Source organism: Callithrix jacchus, chromosome 19 (assembly GCF_049354715.1).
Source record: "Callithrix jacchus isolate 240 chromosome 19, calJac240_pri, whole genome shotgun sequence".
Classification (NCBI taxonomy): Eukaryota; Metazoa; Chordata; class Mammalia; order Primates; family Cebidae; genus Callithrix; species Callithrix jacchus.
The window spans coordinates 7,729,672-7,750,687 of NC_133520.1; the positions used below are offsets into that span (position 1 = coordinate 7,729,672).

General features: G+C 48.0%; 1 protein-coding gene and 1 long non-coding RNA gene across 2 annotated transcripts; one reads left to right on the forward strand and one right to left on the reverse strand.

Moving 5' to 3' along the window:
• Nucleotides 1–918: 918 nt before the first annotated feature.
• HLX (H2.0 like homeobox) lies at nucleotides 919–6,505 on the reverse strand. The gene is made up of 4 exons (XM_002760495.7): nucleotides 5,550–6,505; nucleotides 4,620–4,799; nucleotides 3,637–3,821; nucleotides 919–1,773 (listed from the first exon to the last, which is right to left on the reverse strand). Exons 1-4 carry the CDS (start codon nucleotides 6,139–6,141, stop codon nucleotides 1,270–1,272), a joined length of 1,461 nt encoding a protein of 486 aa, XP_002760541.1. The 5' UTR covers nucleotides 6,142–6,505; the 3' UTR covers nucleotides 919–1,269.
• LOC144580347 (uncharacterized) lies at nucleotides 5,852–19,675 on the forward strand. Its single transcript, XR_013529683.1, has 2 exons — nucleotides 5,852–6,150; nucleotides 7,069–19,675. It is a non-coding gene; the product is annotated as an uncharacterized LOC144580347 (long non-coding RNA).
• Nucleotides 19,676–21,016: the final 1,341 nt, after the last annotated feature.

Consider the following 21,016-nt stretch of genomic DNA (forward strand, 5'->3'; position numbering starts at 1 on the left):
TTACAAGGGGGAGGACAGGTCTTGGAGAGAGGTTTAGCCCTTCAGCTTTCAAAGAAACAAACAAAAACTTTGAATTGCCCATCCTAGTAGCAGTGTCAAGGTTACTATCTATTTTCCAGCTGCAGTGGGATGGGGAAACTGCTTTAAGACTTTCGGCAGCATTGAGGAGAAACAACTCATCTAGGCACCTCCAGTGGCCAAACTGCAAAGAAAGATTTTTGTGAGCATGAGTAAATGGGGGATGCAATTTCATAGTTCCATCTGTGACCACATGTAGGCCAGGGAAATCTAAATTCTGATTTTGGCTGTGCCTCTGCTTAACCTTGAAGAAGGTCACCCCTTTGTTTGACATCTTTACAACCAGGCCCCTGGCACTCAAGCTTCCAGCCCTAACCACTGTGGCATGTCTGTCCTTTCTTCCGCAACATTACGCATCTGTCCAGTGCCTCTACCCCATCCTGGAGCAAGGGAAAGTTTGTACAGGGAGAGCCCCATGGCCTCTGGGCAGGAGCTTCACGTCCACCTAGTGAGTACAGCTGTGCCTACCTTGACCCCGCCTGGCAGCACTGCCTTCTCCATTCCAACTCTGCATACTCTAGGAGGGCACACTCATTTCATCCATACTCTGGATGGGGAAACCATCTGTTGCCCTGGCCTAACAGTTTCTATGGCCTGCTCCATTCTCAGGCTACTCAGGTTCTCAGAGGGCATTTGGCACTGGAAACCTCTTAACTGGAAGCCTCCAAGCCCAGATTCCCATCTCTGATGTCTGTAGCAAGATGGCTCTGAGGTTGAGCCACTTTCCCTGAAACTGCAGCCTCCCACCTTCAGTTGCTACATTCTGCATTGCCCAGGGGAACAAGGTCCGGTTGGAGAACTTGGGCCTTAACAACCCCCAGCAAGCCAAAGGCCTTTACAAACCGTAGTAAACTTTTTATTTACAAGTTTAAGGCGTCTTAAGTGCCTTGGAGCCATGACCCCGGGGCGAGTCAGAGGAACAGTTTAGTCAAACACTTCACAGTTTAACCAGCTTGCTTCCGGAGAGAAGTGTTTTGCTGGCTAGGGGGACACCAAAACTCCCCTCTGCTCTGGGCAGTGTCCGCTGCAGCCTGCCGGAGCCTTGTGAGGGGACGCGTGAATGTCGGGAGGTATATACTCCACGCTGCGTCTCCTGCCCTGCCAAGTCGCCAACACTCACACTCAGCACAAAACCCAGCCGGTGGCTGGGTGACTACAGGCAAGGCCCGGATCCCATCCTCCCTGTCCAGTCTATAAGCCGCCAAGCGCGCCTGGGGCTGGCTCGGGGCTTTTGGGAGCGCTGCTGGTTGTGGGCTGTGGCACAGGGAGAAGCTCCGAGGTGCCGCTGCCGCCAAGGCTGCTGGCGCAACCGGCCCCGGTGCTGCTGCCACTAAGGCTGCTGGCGCTGCTGAAGCTGAAACTGCCGCTGCCGCCGCTCCCACCACTCCCACCATTGCTGGCGGTGATGAGAGCGCCAGTAACCGGGGCCTTAATAACTGTTGTTTGGTGCAGAGAACGCTCAGCCCCCTCAGTCCGCTCAGTGTCGCTGGGGGCCATGTCCAGTGACTCGGAGTCGCTGCTCTCGCTCTCAGCCTCGCCTTCGGAGCGGCTGGGGCTCCTCTCGTCCTGCTCGCCATCCGCAGCTGGGGCTCCACCTGATGGCTTCTCGCCAGCCTCCTTGTCCTTGTCCTTTTGGGCCTGGGCCTCCTTGGAATGCCGCCACTTCATCCGGCGGTTCTGGAACCATACCTTCACCTGCGCCGCGCCAAACGGGGAGACAAAAAGAGACACAGAGATGAGACACAGGTCCATTCCGATCCGACTCGCTTGCATACAAAAGCCACCTCCCCGGGTGAGAAAGCAACGCTTACCTGGCAACCCTACCAAGGACCAGGCACTGTGGTAGGCGCAGGTGCCAAGGAGCAGCACAGGGGAACACAGGAAGCCAGGAATCCTGGCCTGGGGAACCCACTAAGACCGTTTTCAAAATGCAGCCCTCAGACCCCAGGACTAAAATGACCTGGGTAACTGTTGGAAAGGCAGACTCCTGCACCCAACCCCCAACATACTCTGTCTGTACTCTAAATCCACGCTTTTTTTTTTTTTTCTGTCAGGACTCCCATGAGAATCTGATTAAAGTTATGGACTCCTGGACCAGAAAAAAAAAATACACATATACCCAAGATTTTGCTCCCAATGTCAAGGGTTTGGTGAGCTAGGGTTAAGAATTCCTGTTCTAAGTTAGCCCTCTCCTCTACTGCCACTACCCAAAGCAAGTCCCTACAAAAGCAATATGTTTTTTTTTTCTTCTTCTTCTTTTTTTAAAAAGAACTTGGGAAGCAGAAAGGAAAAAGGAGTTTTAAAGTGTTAATCCCCGCAGGGTGGGGGCACTCTTGGGCTTTCAGTAAGAAAGTGTTTCCTTGGTGTGTTTGTATGCAAAAGCTGATAAAGACCCTGCCCCTGTTAAAGATAAACTAATTCTCCTGGGGCTCAGAAAACACCGGAATTAAATGTGTGCAAAGTGAAGGAAGGGGATAGAAATGGGGCAGAGAATCTACACAGACACGTACGATCCCAGGGGGGAGTCAACGCGTCCACACGAGTTCCAGTTTCCCCTTTAAAAATAACATCCACAGCTGGTGGAAAATGGCTGGACTCCTCCAGTGTGTGTGTGTGTGTGTGTGTGTGAGAGAGAGAGAGAGAGAGAGAGAGAGCACTGGAGAGAAGAGTTGTGTAATGTAGGACAGAAAGACACAGAGACAGCAGTTGAAGGACCAAGGAGCTAAGAAAAGGAAGCCTCTGGCTGCTGCCCTTCTGGGGACAGTCTGCACCCCAGGAGTCACAGCCAGCACTACAGGGTGCACAAGAGTGACTCTTCCAAAGTCAAAGCTTGAAAAGAAAAGAAAAAGCCCAGGTCTTAAAGAAAAAGAAAAAGAAAAGTGATTCAGGCACTTTCCTGTTGTCTTGAAAAAATTCAAGTAGGCAGAACCTGCTGAAACGCTCTTGGGTATTCTAAGAAAATCATTTTTCTTTCTTTCTTTCCCTCACCTCTTCCCTCCCTCCAGATTTTCTTCAGAGCCTAAGCCTTGGAATATGTGGCCACTTCAAGCGGACTCCTTGCCCTCCTGGAGCTAACTAATTCCGTTTGAAATGATATTTTCACTTCCTCACAACTGGGGATTTCACAATCCAGCAGCAGCAGCAGGAGGAGGAGGAGGGGGGAGGGTGAGAGGGAAAAAAACTCAACAACAATCTCTTGCCTTTGGGTTTTTATCTTTTCTGAAATAAACTGCCTCCTACAGCGAATTGCACTACAGTTGAGTAGGTCAATGTTATTTCCAGCGGCCCTTTTGCTTTCTCAGTGGTTCTTTAGCCTGTTGGCCAAAATAAACATGCAGCGCTTGTGGACATGCATCTTGGGGATGAGCTCTTCTCTCCATCCTTTTCCCTCACCCCTTCTCCACCCTCAAGTTGTCTAGTCCCCAAAGCCTCTTGAAATTCAAGACCCTGCGTTTCTACCGCAGGAGGCCAGTGGGCCAGGGTGGAGGAGGCCTATGGGACTAGGCCGCGCTGCTGCCCGCCCGAGGGCGCTATGCCCTGGAGCCCGAGCTGCCTTACCTGTGCGTCGGTGAGGCCCAGCATCGCCGCCAGCTGCTTTCGATCTGGCTTGGTCACGTATTTCTGAATCTCAAACCTTTTCTCCAGGCCTTTCCTCTGCAGGTTGGAGAAGACAGCCCGTGACCATGAGCGCTTCCTCTTGTACGTCTGCGGCATGGTGTCCTTAGTGAGCACAGCATAGGGACCTGCCACAGGGTGGGAGCGCGAGGGAAGAAAGACAAGAGGGCCGTTCAGTGACCGGTCCAAGGCCTGGAGGTCCCGTAAGTCTTGAAACCGTTTGGTGTTAACTGTTGATTCCACCCTCATTCAGAAAGCCCTTCATGCACACACCGAATGGCCCCTCTAAAGAGGAATTTTACAGCTCTTAAGGCGACAGTGGGAAGACCTAAAGCGAGCGTGGAGTGGAGAAGCCTGGCGGCTTGTCCGTTAATTCCAAGGGAAAAACATAAACCTCATACGTGGCCATCAGGCCTAGGAAGTGTACACAAAAATGTCCCTCGGGCCTGAATGATGACAGCTCTGAATCATCGCGTGCGTGCGTGCGTGTGTGTGTGTGTGCGTGTGTGTGTGTGCGTGTGTGCGTGTGTGTGCTTATTCCCGCATGTGCCCAGGCACCCAGTCGTAAGCTCACCAAGCACAAGTGTTTGCGGTCATCCCAAAATGTGCGTATGTTAATAAGCAACATCGATGCTGCATTTTTCAAGCCACACTCTGGGGTGAAAAGGCTTCAAGAAAGCCCCCCTACCCCACAAGTCCACGCACACACTTTCTGGGCTCTCAGGTGCCCCTACCCCTTTTCTCGGGGGAACCATCCGAAGCAAGCGCTAGCTCGCTGAGAAATCTTTCGGTTTCTCACTCCCGACTCCTTAACCTCCCGCCCCAACTTCGAGATTGTGACAACGCGGCCGCCCCCGGACGCGTCAGTCCTGAGATTTCTGTCAGTAGGCCCGCCCGTTAGGCAGTACTCTGGAGTTTTTCCGTACCTGGAAACGTGTCTTGGAACTGATGCTGAACTGAATTTCTTGGGTTCGAGCTTAAGGGACTCAGGATGGCAGAAGCCTCATTAATGGGATCTAGAGAAGCGAAGAACTGGCCGGCGGAGGACTGCAGGCCTGGGAGGTGCACCCCTGCGGGCCGCCCGCTGGTTAGCAGGGAGGTGAGATCTGGGGACGAGGGAGGAGAGCAGGTTACTTCTCCGGCACACTCAGACTCTGCGCTGATTTGTTCCTCCCTTTCCCCTTGCCCTGGATTTGCTTTTCTAGAGCGAAGTCACCGAAGAACTCGTCTCCGAGCTGAAACCTCTCTCTCCCAACAGTTGCCAAGGGGCGACGCAGGAAAAGTTCCTGTGTGTCCCTCACGTCCACATGCATGCATATAACAAGCAAAGGCTTCACATAACTAGGCTTACGGCCGCACTTCCACGTGCTTTCCAAGAATTCCACAGACCCAAAACCTTCCCCGAAAGGAGGCCCCACTCTGCCTGCTCATCTAGGCGGTTGTTTTTTATTTACATTTTTACTAGAAATTAGGGTGAAATTTTTACTAGAAATTAGATATGGGAAAGTGTTTCCCAAAAATGCTTTACCTGTCAGAAAATATAATTCTGCATCTAGTTACATTATTAAAGGGATCATAATCATTTTAGCTGATAATTACACCAACCATTTTTATAAATATTCATTCTAAGACGTGTTTTTAAAGCATCCCGGGCGTCATTTTTTGTTTTACATAGAGCAGGTGAGTTTTAGACCTCATGTTCTGTAGTTTTCTTACAATTTGTTTTCTTCTCTCCCATTGTACTCGTTTGTCCTTAATTGCAAAAACACTCAAAGTCACCCTAAGCCAGCCCGGGGTCAGGGGAGTGTGTCAGGGCCGTGGTCAGAGGCCTGCAGTCTCTCCCGCCCAAGACCTACCTCTCAGCGTATTGCCTTCTTTGACTTTGGGGTCAAATTCTGCAGATAAAATGCGGTCAATTCCAAATTTGAGGTCTTTGCTGGAGGGGCCCGGGGCCGAGCCGCTGTGGTGGGGGTTCGGGACCACTCGCGTCCCCGAGGCCGGGGGCTGCAGGGCGCTGGCCCGGGGCGGAGGCGGGGGCTGTTGCTGCTGCGGCTGTTGCTGCTGCGGCTGTTGCTGCGGGTGATGGTGGTGGTAGGCGGCGGAGAGCGGAGACAGCCGCTGGGGGAAGGCAGCCGGGACTTCGGAGGGCGCCACCACTGGCGTGGGTCGAAGCGGGGATCTGGCGGCCGCTTGGAAAGAGGCGTGCGGGTGAACCGAGCCCAAGTGCGCGGTGAGGGCGGCGGCCGAGGCCCCTGCCAGGCCCTCCGGGGCCGCCCCGGGCTCCCCCAGGCCGGCGTGCAGAATGTCTGCGATGCAGAAGGAGGGCTTCTTGGCGGCGGCGGGGTCTAAGGGGAAGGAGCAGCCGCCTGGGCCGGCCGAGGAGCAGTAGGCGGCCGACCAGAGGCTGAAGTTGGAGGCGTAGAAGGGAGCCAGCCCGGCTGCGAACATCCTGGCGGGGTGAGCCGCGCGGCTGCCGCAGTCCGGCGGAACCGGGTGGGTGGGTGGGTGGGCGCGCGGGGAGGGGGCGCGCGAGCCCGGGAGAAGCGGCCGCAGCCGAGGACGATCCGCTTTCGCTTCTCCGCCCGCACTGGAGACGAGAGGCCGGGAGCCCGAGCGCCACCGAGGGAGCAGGCAAGGGCCGGATCTCGGCCGCTCACCGCCTGGCTCCCCGGCCTCGCTCTAAAGGCGGCGCGGCGCCCGCACTCACTGCTCTCGGGCTGAGGCTAGCGCGGGGTGCTGGGGCCGCAGGGCGGGCGGGGAGCCGGGGAGCCGGGAGCCGGACACCGCAAGAAAACCCAAACAGCTAAGCCCTGAGAGCTAAATTTAAAACAACAACAATAATAATCCGTTAGTTGGGGGGTGGGGGGGAGAGAAATAATAGAAAAAAAAAAAACTCGTCTCTAAAAACTCCCAAAGTTTTGGCAGGAGCTTTCGAGTCAGGCCCGGGGTAGGACCTCGATCCGAGCGCTCATTGGCCATCCTCGTGACCAATGGGAGCCGGGAGTGGAGGAGAATTAGGAGCGAGGGGCGTGGCCGGGCCCGAGCCACGCCCCGACCACGCCAAAGTGTTGGCTGTGGCCGCGTGGACTTAACAGGGCACAGCGCAGCGCGTCTTGCTCCTCTGCGCAGGGGCCAGGCAGCCACTCCGGAGGGCTGTCTTCTGACTTCTGCAGCTTCAAACCGCCATGGGGCAAAGAGAGCTGGTCACAGGAGCTTTCCTGAAGTGCTTGTCGCCCGGGGCGAATGCGGGGAGTGGGGAAGGCACTGTTATCTCAGGCTTCAGGGCGATGCAAAGCCCGCCTCCCGGTGGAGAGCGGAGCGCGCTTTTGGCCCCTTCGCTTTCCTCCTCTTGGCCTTATTCTGCTTTTATTACAGGAGTCTGTGTCCTCGGCAAAGCCCTCCATCTTTCCTGGGCCCCTGCCCGAATGCTGCGGCCCTGAGTCCCGGCCCAACTCAGCACCGTGTCCGCCCCGTGCCTCCCAGGAGATCCTCGGCAAAGCGAGGAGGAGGGGCGGCCGCAAATTAGTTTTCTTCTGAGCTGTCACACGGTGACAACTTGAACGAGTGACTTTTCAAACAAAATAAGATGGATGGCTCCAAACGTCTCCCTTAGACCTAGCCGAACCTTTCCCTCAGACACTACAAAACAGGCTGCCCCCCGAAACCCGGGAGAGGGGCACGCGCGTTCCCTCCTTTGCTGCACGTTGTAGAAAATGTTAGCCTCCCTCCTCCGCCACATCTCCGGATCACGTGGGGTTCGTTGTTTTGCAAGTGCCCACAAGAGCAGATTTCCGTGGGGTTCAATACTGCTTTCAATTCTGTGACAGTTTCCCCAGGAACCCCTTGAGCCTGGTAGCAGGAGGAGCTGCAGTGGTGGTCAACGTCTTCCATTCGTGCCTTGGGTCTTAGAACACAGGGCGGTGGTAGTAGGGGTTTGTGCAACATCAACATCTCTATTTTAAGAATTCGTTCTCTTTTAAATTACAGTCAGAGTGGATTTCCCCACCCCTCTCCCAAAGAAACCACAGGCCACCCGGATGAGCTGTTCTTGCACATTTTCAGGAAGAAAATAAAATAATAGCAATAATGAAACCACGAAATCTTTTGTTTTCGATTGCCCTAATAAGCATCTCCTAACAGAGATTCTGTGGCATTTTTATTTCCCTTCAGCACTAAGGCTCCTCACCAAATAAACCCGGAAAGGCAACTGAACTTGCCATGCCTATCTCGAGTTCGGGATTTGGGCTTAGAAAATTAATTTCTGGTGGCTTCTCTAGCCCCTTGATGCAGATGCTATCCTTTTAAGCTTTTGACTTTTTTCTGGAAAATTATCAATCACTTCCGATCTGCCAGCACTGAGATCTTTCCCTCTCTGTCTCTCTCCTCCTCCTCCAGCCCCCAGCTCTCCCGCTCTCCAGCTCTCTGTTACTGAAAGGTTTTCTTCCCCTGCTCCACGCAGCCAGGAAAGAGGTGTTATTTCCAAAGATAGATGGGTATGTTTGGGTGAGGGTAGAGGCACCTGGGGCGAGAGGCATAATAAGACCAGTGCTTTTGGGTCAAGCTGAAGGTAACGGAGCAAGAAGTATAAAGGTACTTGAGGCGCTGGCTGAGGGTTCTGGCGAGCCTTCGGTGGGAGTGTGCGTAGGGGAGGCCATGAGCGCTTTCTTTTCTAGTGCCACTTCCAGCTTGATTGCGATTCTAATTTGACTGCAAACATTTAGACATCGGCCTAAGCCCAAACTCACAGTTGTGAAAGAGGTGCCTTTACTCCTTACCGGAGGCGGCGCCGCGCGCCCTCACCTTCTCTCTAAGAAATAAGGCTCCCCTACCCGCTTTCATCCTTTCCAAGATTTGCGAAACTCTCGGTTGGGCACCGGATGCAGACCCCGGGGGAACGCGGGACCTCGGGGTTCCCTGAGGTGCCCACAACTCGCACCTGCCGAGATTCAAGGCCCGGAGCTTTGGGTAGATGTGGCGAAGGCGAGGCCCTGAGGGCCGCCGACTCTTCGCGTCGCGAGCCTCCCTTTCTCCACCAGGCCAGCTGCTGGATTGCAAGTTGCAACTTCGCCAGCGCACCCCTTGCTCTCCCAGGCCCTCGGCTTCCTCGCAACCGCCTCGGCGCCATCTGAGGCCTTAATTCCAGCTCCCGGAGGCAAACGCGAAAAACAAGTCTTTGGAGCGACCCCCGTCGCCCCCTCTACCCCTTCCCCAGGCCCAAGCCTGGCCCCTTCAGGCCCCTCGCCCAGTTCTGAGCCCGCAGACTCCCGCCCTTCTTACTCCCCACACTTCAGAATAAAGAAAGCAGCAGGAAACCCTGGGCTCGCTGGAGTTCAGGTCATCTCCTGTTTTTGATGGGCTCAAACTCGGACTAAATGAGCGGATGTGCCTGCGAGATTGGTCTCAAAATAGAAGCGGCCTTAGTATTTTAGGATACTGCAGAAATCCTTATTTCTTCCGGAGAAAAACTCTATAATGACTCCTAGCACTTCCCCTTTCAATATTTGTGCAACTTTATCTCCACCGGCAAGTTGCTCGGGTGACGCAAATCCGCCCTTGTGTATTACAACTACCAAAATAAATGCGCGGAAATCAATTCCCTTCTAGCAATGAAAATATAAATATACAGCTGCGACTTTCCCCTTTAATCTTTGCTTTCCGAGCGGCTCCGGGCTGTGGCAAAATGAACTGGCCCAGAGCTATTGAGCCGGGCAGGGAGGTCCTAAGGGCAGAGGCGAGCTCCCCAGGTCCTGGTAGCCATTGGGGTTGAGGCTCTAGGAGGAAAGAAAAAGGCCTGGCTAAACGGAATTAACTTGAGCTTGGTCTACACAGCGGAGACGCTAACGGTGGCCTCATTTTGTGGAAAATGCTGCATTGGCTGGGTTTTCTGATCATTCTGACTACTGTCTTTAATGCTTTCAACTCAGCCCTTCATTTTTCCTAGTCAAACGCAGCCAAAGAGATCTCACCATACTGGGAATAGGTAAGATCAGAGAAAGTTCGTTTTACAATTTAACAATATAGCTTACGGGGATTTAGGATTCAAAAGGGACCTTATGCAATGACTGAGGCAAGAGATGGGTTTCACCATCCTTGGGTTCTCCCTGTCTTTGAAGCCTCCATATTTAAATCACCAGTGCAGATTTTTGTCCCAAAACAAGAGACGCAGTTCCACACTTAGCATAGATCAATTATAGTGAATGTTGGACCTTTCATATTATAACTCTGCAAGACCTTGAACTGGCTATATCTGCTCTCTGTTTTGCTTTTTCTTGTACATTCTGGGAAAAACAATGTGCAAGGCAGTTGCTCTGTGGACTTGGGGACACCTTTCTCCTTAATTTCAAATGTTCTTGCAAACATTATACCTACTGGCTTCAAAAAAAGGGGTGGAAATAATTAAATATTTACAACCAGAAAGAAAAAGAAACACAGCTTATCCAAGTACTTGAGAATTCGAGAAATTTGCAGTAATGTAGGAATCTGTGTATGTTGTGCCTGTCTTTCCGCCAGCTGGAGATTTATGGACCACTGGGCCCAGGAGTCATACTTAGTGGTGGATATGGGAGTTCTGTTCTTTGTGGGTGCCAGATACTAGAGATTAGGATCCTAATGACCCCTTATAGACATACCCCCCACCCACACACACATACTTTGGCCTATTCTAAGTAGGACACAACTCTGTTTTCTTGGAGACCTTCGAGTTATTCCAGAATTTCTGAGTTGAGAAGAGTTGGACTTTGCTATGGGGTGGGAAAAGCAAATAATGCAAAGGACGGCAAGCATCCATAGCTATTTGATTTATTCTTTTCCTTTTATCCACTTCCCAGATGTGGCAGACTTGCAGGTGGCCAGCCCTTCATTTGGCTGTGGCCCCTCCCTTGAACTTCAGCCATAGGTCTTGCTCCAAAGCCTCAGACAGCCTTTTGGCGATGATCCCATTTGCCCTTTCCTCTCACAGGGCTTCTCACATATTTTTCTTCCCTCATTACTAAGATATACCACTTTATATACATGTACCTCTCTCTCTCTCTCTCTCTCTCTCACACACACACACACACACACACACACACACACACACTCTGGGAATCTTAGATATGTAGGGAGAAGGAAGGCAGGCAGTTTGGGATTTGCTCCTGTTTCAAAGAGCTGCTTCTCTGCCCCTCCAAGTCATCCTCTCTACATCCAGCCAAGAAAGACCCCAAGTCTTATAAAATACGGCAGGACCCATTTCAGCATGGCACATTATAACAGGCTCATATATGTTTGCAATGAAATCATAAAAGTAAAATATGAGAGACCATCTGTAGCATATATGAGCTTAAATACTTCACTGCATGGACTTCTATTTAGTAGCTTTAAACAGTGCTCTCCCACTGCCAATACATTAGCCACTCACCTTGTAGAAGCTGGATTTGTTGGCTGAATTATTGAATCCAAATGGCTGGTTGTTAAGGTAGGAGAAGGAAGAGTAGGTGAAAATCATATATCCCAATCAGGGAGGGATGAAAGGCGTTCCCAAAGCAGTATTTCTCTAAACAAACAAGTCTTCTTCCCTTTGAGACAGGTTTTCAAGTTAGAGCACAGGTTCTAAGGCCGGAAGAGGGACTCAGGCCCAGACTAAATAGCAGACATGGGAAGGGATCTTCTGAAGGGAGAGGATCCTGGAGCCAATGAGGGGGACTTTGTAGATAAAGCCGAAGTGGTGTTGCCCCATCTCAGTGGTCCCAATCTGCCCACCAGCACCCACCAGAACTGGGACAGCCCTGAATTTAATGACGGACTCCCCCCAGCCCTGTCCCAGCCCACCAGGCCCAGGCATCTCCCTCCCTGGAGGAGCCCACTTGGTACTGAAAGTTGGTTCTCTGCTGACACCTGCTGGACCTTCTCTACATTGTTTTCTGGCAGTAACCATCCCGTGCCGACGTTTGTTATGATGAAAGTTGACTCTTCCTTTTGCAAAAATGCAGGTTTCTAAAATTGGCTTTGACTAGCAGCTGTTTCCTTCCATATTGCAACAATATAGGAAGATCTGGTACTATGTGTTTAAAATCACTAGACCGGGTAAGGGAAGCAGTCACGTTCAGGAATAATGCTGTGTACATTTTACGGATCTGAAGGCCAATTCACATTCATTTTCTCAGTTCTTTAAAATAACCAGTTGCAAGGATGTCGATGAGAGATTATTATCCCATTTGACTTTAGGAAGTTGGTCCTCAGAAAGGTTAAGTGGCTTGCCCGAGGTGACGTCGTTGGGAAATGTCGATGGAGGGAACAGAGGTTAGGTTTTCTGGTTCATCAACCAGTACTATACCATCCAGCCAATTTCTTCAGGGGAAACGGTTTATTCGGAGGAAGAATTATCTGCCCTCGATCAGAATGTGTACTGGTTTCAAACAAGGAGCTGGAGAAAAGAAGTATGTCTAACCCAGATCTTGCCACAGAAACACCGTTAAACAAGGGCAGATTGGTGACCACGTCGTTAATTTGTGCCTAGTGGTATTAGGAAGACACTGGATTCAGAATATTTCTCTTCCTTTCTTTTCAGGAAATCTGTAGTTTTACTCCTGAAGGATTATTACTTTGGAGACAGGGCCCTGTGATATGAATGAGTGTATCTGACTCCTTTCCTTGCACAAATACCTGAGGGCAAGGTGCTGTTTTGACAGAGAAGAGACATAAGGAGGTTCCAGGCACGAGGTCCAACCAAGGAGACAGAATTTTGTGGGGCACACAGAGAGCAGTATGAGAACAAGGAGCATGAGATCCTTGCAATGCACTGAAAGAGGGAGGCTGAAGGATGGCATTTTTAAGTTTTCCTATGGTCTATTTCCGCTGTCTATTAGTAGTTGAAATGGTGAGAGGGGAGCCAAGACGGGCACCCCAAACCCTAGTTCTCTGTCATTGATGTTCCTTCCAGTACCAAGTAGTTTTGTAGGATTTCAATGCCCTTTCACACTACACAATGAGAAAATCTTTCACTTTTGAAGCTCACACTTATATGCCAGTGTATTTCGTGGCCTGAGTCTTAGGTGTTTAAAATGCCAGTAAAACTAGACTTCCTGGGTCTGGAAAGAGGACCAGAGTCATAACAAACAAGAAAGGCAGATCCAGTGTCTCAAAGGACTGGGATTCTCCTTCTAATGAGTGCACATCCAGCCCTACAGGAGGGGTGGTATGTATGGACGGAGAGGAGAAGAATTTGAGATGTTTGGGAGACAGGACTGACAGGATATTGGGTGATTTCATATTTAACCTCCCCCTGTTAGAGACCACACTGTATTAGGATACATATGTAACCATATTCTATCACACATGTGTAGATGGAGCACCTGATGATACTTTAACATCCAACTCTATGGCTTTTTCTTTTCTTGTGTCTTCTTGTGCTTCCTTCATTGGGAGATGCTAACAAAATGTGTGCGATTCTTCAGTGATCAGCTGTGTTTGAGTTTATACTTCTGAACTCGGGGCTAATTGTTGTGTTTGTTTGCTGTTAGGCACACTTAACTAAGCGATTAGGCCCGAAACAGAAATATATACGAAGGCACAATTAAGGACTTAAGGATGGCCTGTTGAAGAAGGCAGGGTTGGGAATTTAACCACACTACCATACCCTCGCTTTGCAGAAAATCAAACAGAGTCAGGTACATTTAATCTTCAGGAGTTTCTCTTATTATTCACTTAGTGACTGGCTTTAACAGAGCTTTATCAGGAGAATGAGAAATCACATCATTTCAAATTTGTGCCACCCCTTCCTGATGGAGAAGAAAATGATTACAAAACCCATTGCCACGACAGGGCATTCGTTTCTTCCCTTCCAGCCCTAATGAGCCTCACTTTGTTGTTTGACCACTGAGTTTTTCAGAATCCACTGAAGAAAGAAATTGTGTTTCAAGAATACTAACATTTCCAATGAGAACTCGTCTCCACTGGGAAACTGTGAGAGCGAGAGGCTAACAGAAAAATGAAGCTGGTAAACATAAGGGTGCTTCACACATGGAATCCAGTGAATGGATGACGGCTATCCACATAATCCAGGCCCAAACTCTCTGAAAAAGGTGCTGTGGAGTTTAGACTCCGTGGGAATGATTGGCGGACTTGTCCTGTATCTCTCTAGCCATCTACTGAAGGGCTCTACTTTTGTGTCTTGTTTGTCCCTCAAACTTCCCATGTCCCAGAATGAACTCATCATTTACCCCCCAAATTGCTTCTCCTCCAGGGGTTCAGGAAAGACATCACAGCTTCACTTTTTTTTTTTCCTTCAAGCCAAAACCTAATAGTCATCCCTGTTTTCTTCTGTCATTCTTCAAGTCTAATGGGTCTTCCAACTCCCAAGTGCTTCACACATCCTACTTCCCCCGTCCCCAGGCCACCTCCTCAGGCCCGGCCACCACCATCTCTGTTACAGTTGCTTCCGAACGGCGGACTCTCCGCAGCCAATCTTGCCTCCCTTCCGTTGCCTCTACTTCCTATGGACCCAGTGATCTATGAACAACTCATTTATAATCACATGACTACTCTGTCCAAAATCCTACAGTGGCTTCCTACCACCTGTAGTCAGCAGTTCCTAATCCTTCATGTCACTGCAGAGTCTTGCGTGATTAAGGCCCCATGGACTCTCATCCAGCCCCATCTGGTTCTACTCTTCATTTCATTCTCTGTATGAGAGATGAAGTGTCCTTCTCTAGATACTGTGAACACACTGTGTCCTCTCCTTCTGGGGGAGGGGGTGGGGAAGGCATTTGTGGGCACCATTTTCTGACCTGGGCTCAGCCTCCTTTCCCACACCCTTTTGCCTAGCCAATGCTCATTTCTCTTTCTGCTATTAGTTCAACGGACTCTTCTTCCAGGAAGCCTTCCTTGATTCCACAGCTAAGTGAGGTCTGCCTCTTTTTCACTCTCCCCTGTAGTTCTGAGTACTCTTTGAAGTTGTCTTCATCACATCTGTAATCTTGGTCTTCTGTCTATCCACAACAAACTAACCTCTGTAATGGCAGGGGCTGTGTTAATGTATCTAGCAAAGGGCTAGAAACATTAATGGTTGAATTAGTGAGTTGGCTCATTGCTTCAGGTTGATTCATACCTGGGTTGGTTCATGTCTGGATTGATTCATTTCATATCTGGGTTGCTTTATTTTATATCTAAGTTGATTCATAACTGGGTTGACTCATTTCTCTCATTGATGGATTCCACATACTCTGTTGCCTGCCTTCCTTGTCATGGAAGGAACTAAACCAATAGAGAAGTGCAAAAACAGAGAAGGGAGAACAGTGCTCCTTCCACTCCTTTTACTTGTAACTTGACAATTTTCTTACTTCTTCACTGAATGGGGCTCTTAGTAGGAAAGCCTGTCTCTTCATGCATGGGTCTTCTCTTTAGTCAAAATGTCTGGCTTGATATGCCACTATCACCGTAAAGCAGAAAAATGGAAAGCAAAAGATAAGAGTCTCTCTCTTTGCAAATAGTATTATTAAACATCGAAGGTAATGAAAAAGTTTGTAATAATATAAGAAAATGCCTTCAATATTAAAATCCTTTCATTTACAACATATTTACACAAACATATACACAGAGAAAGATTGGATGGAAATTGCAGAGGGTTACTTTTTCAACCTACCTAGCACTTTTCCTGTTGGGTAACTTCCCATCTTCTCCCTGATAGCTGCTGGTGGTCAATCACGGGGCCCTGCATGGGACAAGAGTGCCACAGAAGCAGACATGTGGCATGCTGGCGTGAAGCTGGCGTGGGACCAGTCGGACTCCCTTTTTGAGACTGATGAAGACAGTGACAGAGAAAGGCTCTCCCCTTTCTTTGGAATCACCAGCTCTGAGGAAAATGTATGCCTGGGTGCCCATCTTGCCACTAAGCAGAGAAAGCCTATCTGAAAGAGAAGCCAACGACGGGGAGAGAGGAAGTCCCGATGTCAACATCTGACATTCTGTGTTCTGCTGAGGCTCATGGTCTCCCTTTGCAAACTTCACTCTTATTCTATTATTTATTTCCAGGGTTTTGTCATCCTTTGTTATCATCCTTGTTGATAATTATGGGCTTTGATCTAATTTTTTATTGCTCGTTGCTTTTTATTTGCATAAGTTTTCACCGGGTGAATGTCTGATAATAAATATATCATTCCCCCATTAATGGGCATTTACTAGGTTTCCAGGTTTTTCCCACCATGATCCATTCTGCAGTAAGCACCTTTGCGTGTAAGTCCTTATACACGAGTGAGTATTGCTTTGAAACAGATTTTCAAAAGTAGAGTTTTTGGGCTAAAGGATGTATGTCTTAAGCAGGTGTTACCAGATTGCTTTCCCAACGGGCTGTAACAGCTCACATTTGCACTGGCAATTATGACATTGCTCTTCTTCCTCACATCCCTGCCAGGAATCGATGTTACTGGTTCTTTTACCTTTTGCCAATCTGATAGATGTAAATTGAAATCTCATTATTGCTTCAATTTGCATTTCCCTGACTTCTGGGAAGACCGCAGGATTCTGTTACTCTCTCACGAGGTAGATGTTCACAGTCTTTAATGCTTGCCATATTAAATGTAAACATACAATGTATTATATTATATTGTATGTAAACATACAATAACTCTTCAAGTGTGCCTGTTTTCCATATGACTTTGTAAGGAGGAAACCCGGAGTCCATGAGCCCCACCCTGAAATTTCTTTCTCTCCTTAGCATTAAGTGAGACTTCCTTGCCTCCCAGTATCATGCCCCTTGTAGAATTCTGATTTGGGTAGATGCCCCCAATCAGAATTCAACAAATGGCATGATACTGTGTCTGATTCACATCTGCAAACGAAAAGAAGTCCCTCAGTTTATATTCAGTTTTGTCTTTGCTTTACTAAAAGTAAATCATCCTATTTAAAAATATCCAACCAACAAGATACAGTTTGCCTAGGAAGGCATTTATCTAAACCTTCTCACCCACCCTCCTTGCCCGGTCACCTTTTTCCACTGCAGCTGGAAAGCAGTCCGTTTTGGTTGCCGTCAAAGCCTGACTGCAAGCTCCATGACCCTCTGGATCTGGGCAGGCCTCTCAGCTTCCAATGCTTCATCCCTCTCCCTAGTATTACCCTCGTCTCCCCACCCTATGCTTCTTCCCATAGCAGCCACATGCCATGGAGATTGCCATAGGAAGCATGGCATGTGAGGTGCTCAAGAGGCAGGAACTTAAGAAGCCTGTGAGCAGATTTTAACAGGTTTCTCTGCAGACCCCAGAAGCAGGCATCCTTGACAGCAGGAAACCTCAAAGCACACCTAGTGTGCCCTGTTATCCTAGTCTGGTGAGAGGTAAGAGGCTTTCAGTTACTCCTCTTTCCTTTGCTTCTTTTCCTTCCCCCATAGCAAATACAATTTTAGTCATCAAGGTCATATAGAATCTTCTGAACTTTCTTAGAATTTTTCAAACTTCCTGCCAACCTCCCTGATTGAGAGTCTCCTTTCTTCATGTCTAGAAAGAGAGAAATGCTGAGTACTCGGGCCATGCACTCTGCTAAGCACTCTGCAGACATTATCTCATGTGATTCTAATTCTTTTTAATTTTTTATTTTTAGAGACAGGGGTCTCACTCTGTTGCCCAGGCTGGTCTCAAACTCCTGACCTCAAGTGATCCTGCCATCTTGGTCTCTCAAAGCGCTGGGATTACAGGTGTGAGCCACCACACTTGGCCCTCTCTCATGTGATTGTAAAAACAAGCTCAGGAAGGAGCTATCATTATTTCCATTTTACATGGGGGAAAGGGAGCCTTAGAATGGTTAAGTAACTTACCTGAGGTCACGGTGCACATGCCTAAGGATTTGAAGCTGCATTTTTAGCTAGTAGGCTCCTTGCTCATTTTTGGTGTTTAATTTTTGTGTCGACCTGACTTGGCTGTGGGATGCCCAGATAAACATGATTCTGGGAGTGTCTATGAGGGTGTTTTCAGATGACATTAACATTTAAATTGGCAGACTGAGTGAAGCAGATTTCTCTCCCCAGTGTGGGTAGACTTCATCCAATTTATTGGAGTCCTACATAGAACAAAAAGCTGAGGAAGGAGAATTTACTTTCTCTGCCTGACTGTTCTCTAGCTGAAATATTGGTATTCTCCTGCACTGGGACTGGTATTTACACCATGAGTTCTGGTTCTCAGGCCTTGCATTTCAAACTGGAACTACACCATCAACTCTCCTGAGTCTCCAGCATGTAGGCAGCAGATCATGGGACTCCTCGGCCTCCATAACTGCTTGAGCAAACTCTATGTAAACAAGAGGAGATCCCAGCTTCTGCGTGCAGCAGTGGCCTGCTGTGTGCACATGACTACTCTACCTTTCCTGACAGCTGAGACCTCAATCTGCTTAGTTTCCTTTTCAGCTCTTCCCAGTTAAACCTCCCAAGGCCAAATAAGTTAAAGCTGTAAATAAAATAAAATGAAATGGTGAGGCAGAAGCAGTGACACTTAACTTAGCCTCCACCAAAATCCAGAGTTGATTCTATGATGAGCAGGGATTGATGACCACAACTCTTCATTATAGTTTGTCTTGGACTATATGTTTAATATGATAATAACTTTTTTTTAGTCAGGGTCTCACTCTGTTGTCCGGGCTGGAGTGCAGTGGCATGCTCACAGCTCAATGCAGCCTTGACCTTCTGGGTTCAAGAGATCTGCCCACCTCAGCCTCCTGAGTAGCAGAGGCTACAAGTATGTGCCACCACAGCTGGCTAATATTTGTTTTGGTTTTTTTTTTTTTTTTTTGGTAGAGAAGGGATTTCACCACATTGCCCAGGCTGGTCTTGAACTTCTCATCTCAAGCGATCTGCAGTCCTCAGCCCTGCAATGTGCTGGGAATAGAGGTGTGAGCCACTGTTCCTAACCTGAAACATGTTTAATGTAATTATCTGATAAACTTCATTGTAATGTTATTTTTTACTGTGTTATTTTTCACTGTGTTATTTTCAATAAATTCCTCTTAATGCTCTCAACATAAGCTCCATTGTCACTATGAGAGCAGTCCGGTTTTTGTTTGTTTTTTTTGAGATAAAGTCTCCGTTGCCCAGGCTAGAGTGCAATGGCATGATCTCAGCTCACTACAATCTCTGTGTTCCGGGGTTCAGTCTATTCTCCTGCCTCAGCCTCCTGAGTAGCTAGGGTTACAGGCACCTGCCACCACACCCAGCTAATTTTTGTATTTTTAGTAGAGACAGGGTTTACCACGTTGGCCAGGCTGATCTCGAACTCCTGACCTCAAATAATCCACCAACCTTGGCCTCCCAAAGTGCTGAGATTACAGGCATGAGCCACTGCACCCAGCCGGCAGTTTGGTTTTTTAAAGGAGGAATACCTCATTAGATTTGTTAAGTTGGAGTTTACTTAAGAAATAGAGAAAAATCTGGTGTTTACAGCTCCATCATGTGAACAGTGTAATTTTAATCCTATGGCTGGAGACAGTATGGGGAATAGGTCTTGGAGAGACTGGGAGATTCTCAAACCCAAATCTGGACTTAACAACTACTGTATATATTCCCAGTGGAGACGTGTGGTATCTAAAGAATCCCACATGGCTGCACGGGGGGCTCTTCAAAAGCATCCAGCAAAACTGAAGTTTACAAAGTCCAAGAGCGTGGCAGGAACCTCTAAGTGCACTTGCAGATGCTGAGAGCCCGTGGTGGAGTCAGCCTGGTAACATGTGACTGGTAAACGGGACTTTTAAATCTATGCCTACACAGAAGGATGAAAAAGTACCAGGCTTCAATGAGCATGATGAGATAACTGATAACAGACAGAACTAAGAATTATCCAACTCTTATTTTACTTAGATCTTCTTATTCATGGAGAATGCTTTTGAAATTATAATTTTTAAACAATGAATGTAATTTGAAGTTTCACTGTAGTACACGCTTTTACTATTCCCTCTTCTTTGAAGGTACTTTTTCGAAAAAGTTGTTGCTTTAAATTAGCTTGGTCCTTGAGCGCTCTGATTTACTACTTTTTATCCAAAAGTACTAAAAACCTTTCTGATGTGATCTTAGATTCACTGTTAACTATGTCTTTGGGAATTTGTGAGGAATAGGAGAGACGCCAAAACCTAGAGGCAAAAAATAGACCAAATTGTAAAGGGGCTTTAAACTTCAGATGAGTAAATATATTGTTCCCCGGAAATCTCGAACCGGTGTATCAAGTACTTTAATTGTCTGCTTTTTGAAAGGCTTACAGGATTCCAGCACAGCAATATGGATTGTTTTTAAATAACAAGTCAGGTCATACTAATAACTTTTTTTCTAAATAGGTGATTAAGTTGATTAATTTATTCATTACATTCACAAATAATTTACTGAGCCAGGTACTATATGCCAGGAGTTCATCTAAATAGTGGCTGCTGAGTAAAACAAAACAAAACTTCTGGCTTTCAAGAAGCATGCATTCTAGTTGTGAAGCAGGCAAAGAGTGACTAGATTTACGTCAGTAGGGAAAAATGCTGGGAGAAAAATAAAGCACGATAAGGAATTAAGAAGTGAGAGTCAGAACACTGGAAAACTGCATTTTGACATAAGCAAAACACTTCACAGTGGCTGCATATTAGACTTTGGGACAAGATGATGAAATATGGATTAAGGATGTGATGCTCATTGATTGAATTTTTCAACCTTGACACCCAGTAACTGACATGGACCCAGAGGGGTGGGTTTAGTCTGAGGAATATGCCTCACTGTTGCTGGTCCAGTCTCGGGCAACACTGGTATCTGTGATTCAGATGGAGATGTAGAAGGTATTCATATCATACCAAGAATGCAGTGAAACAAACCTAGGAAGAATAATGGGACAAAACACATCCAGTCCTCCATGAAAGCAACAAGAACACAGGAAAATAGGGTCAGAAATCAACTTTTTCAGAACTCTGGAAATTAACCAAAACCTCTTAACAATTTGAGAAGTGTTTGGTCAAGAAAAATGGCAGAATCTTGGTAAGAGTGACAAGATTTGTAGCATTCTCACTTGCTGTATTCAGATTCCTGTCTCCCCAGTTTTGCAGTAGGTCTGAAAGCCAACAAGTTCACCACATGGTATCATGAAAATCTGAAAGCCAACAACTTCACCATCATGGTATTACAAAAACTACCAGCCTAGCAGTAACTGGAGCTGGGAGGCGGGGGCAGGGGTGTGGTAGTTTTGGAGGTACCCAAAAATCTCAACCCCAGAGAACTGTCCCTCTTATATCTCTCTGTCAGTTCTCTGGAGACTCCCACTTGCAGGACTGACCTTTATTCCACCTAACTAGAGCCTAGGAGCATTGGTCAAAATAATGAGCAACAACTGTTTCACGTTGTGGCTGC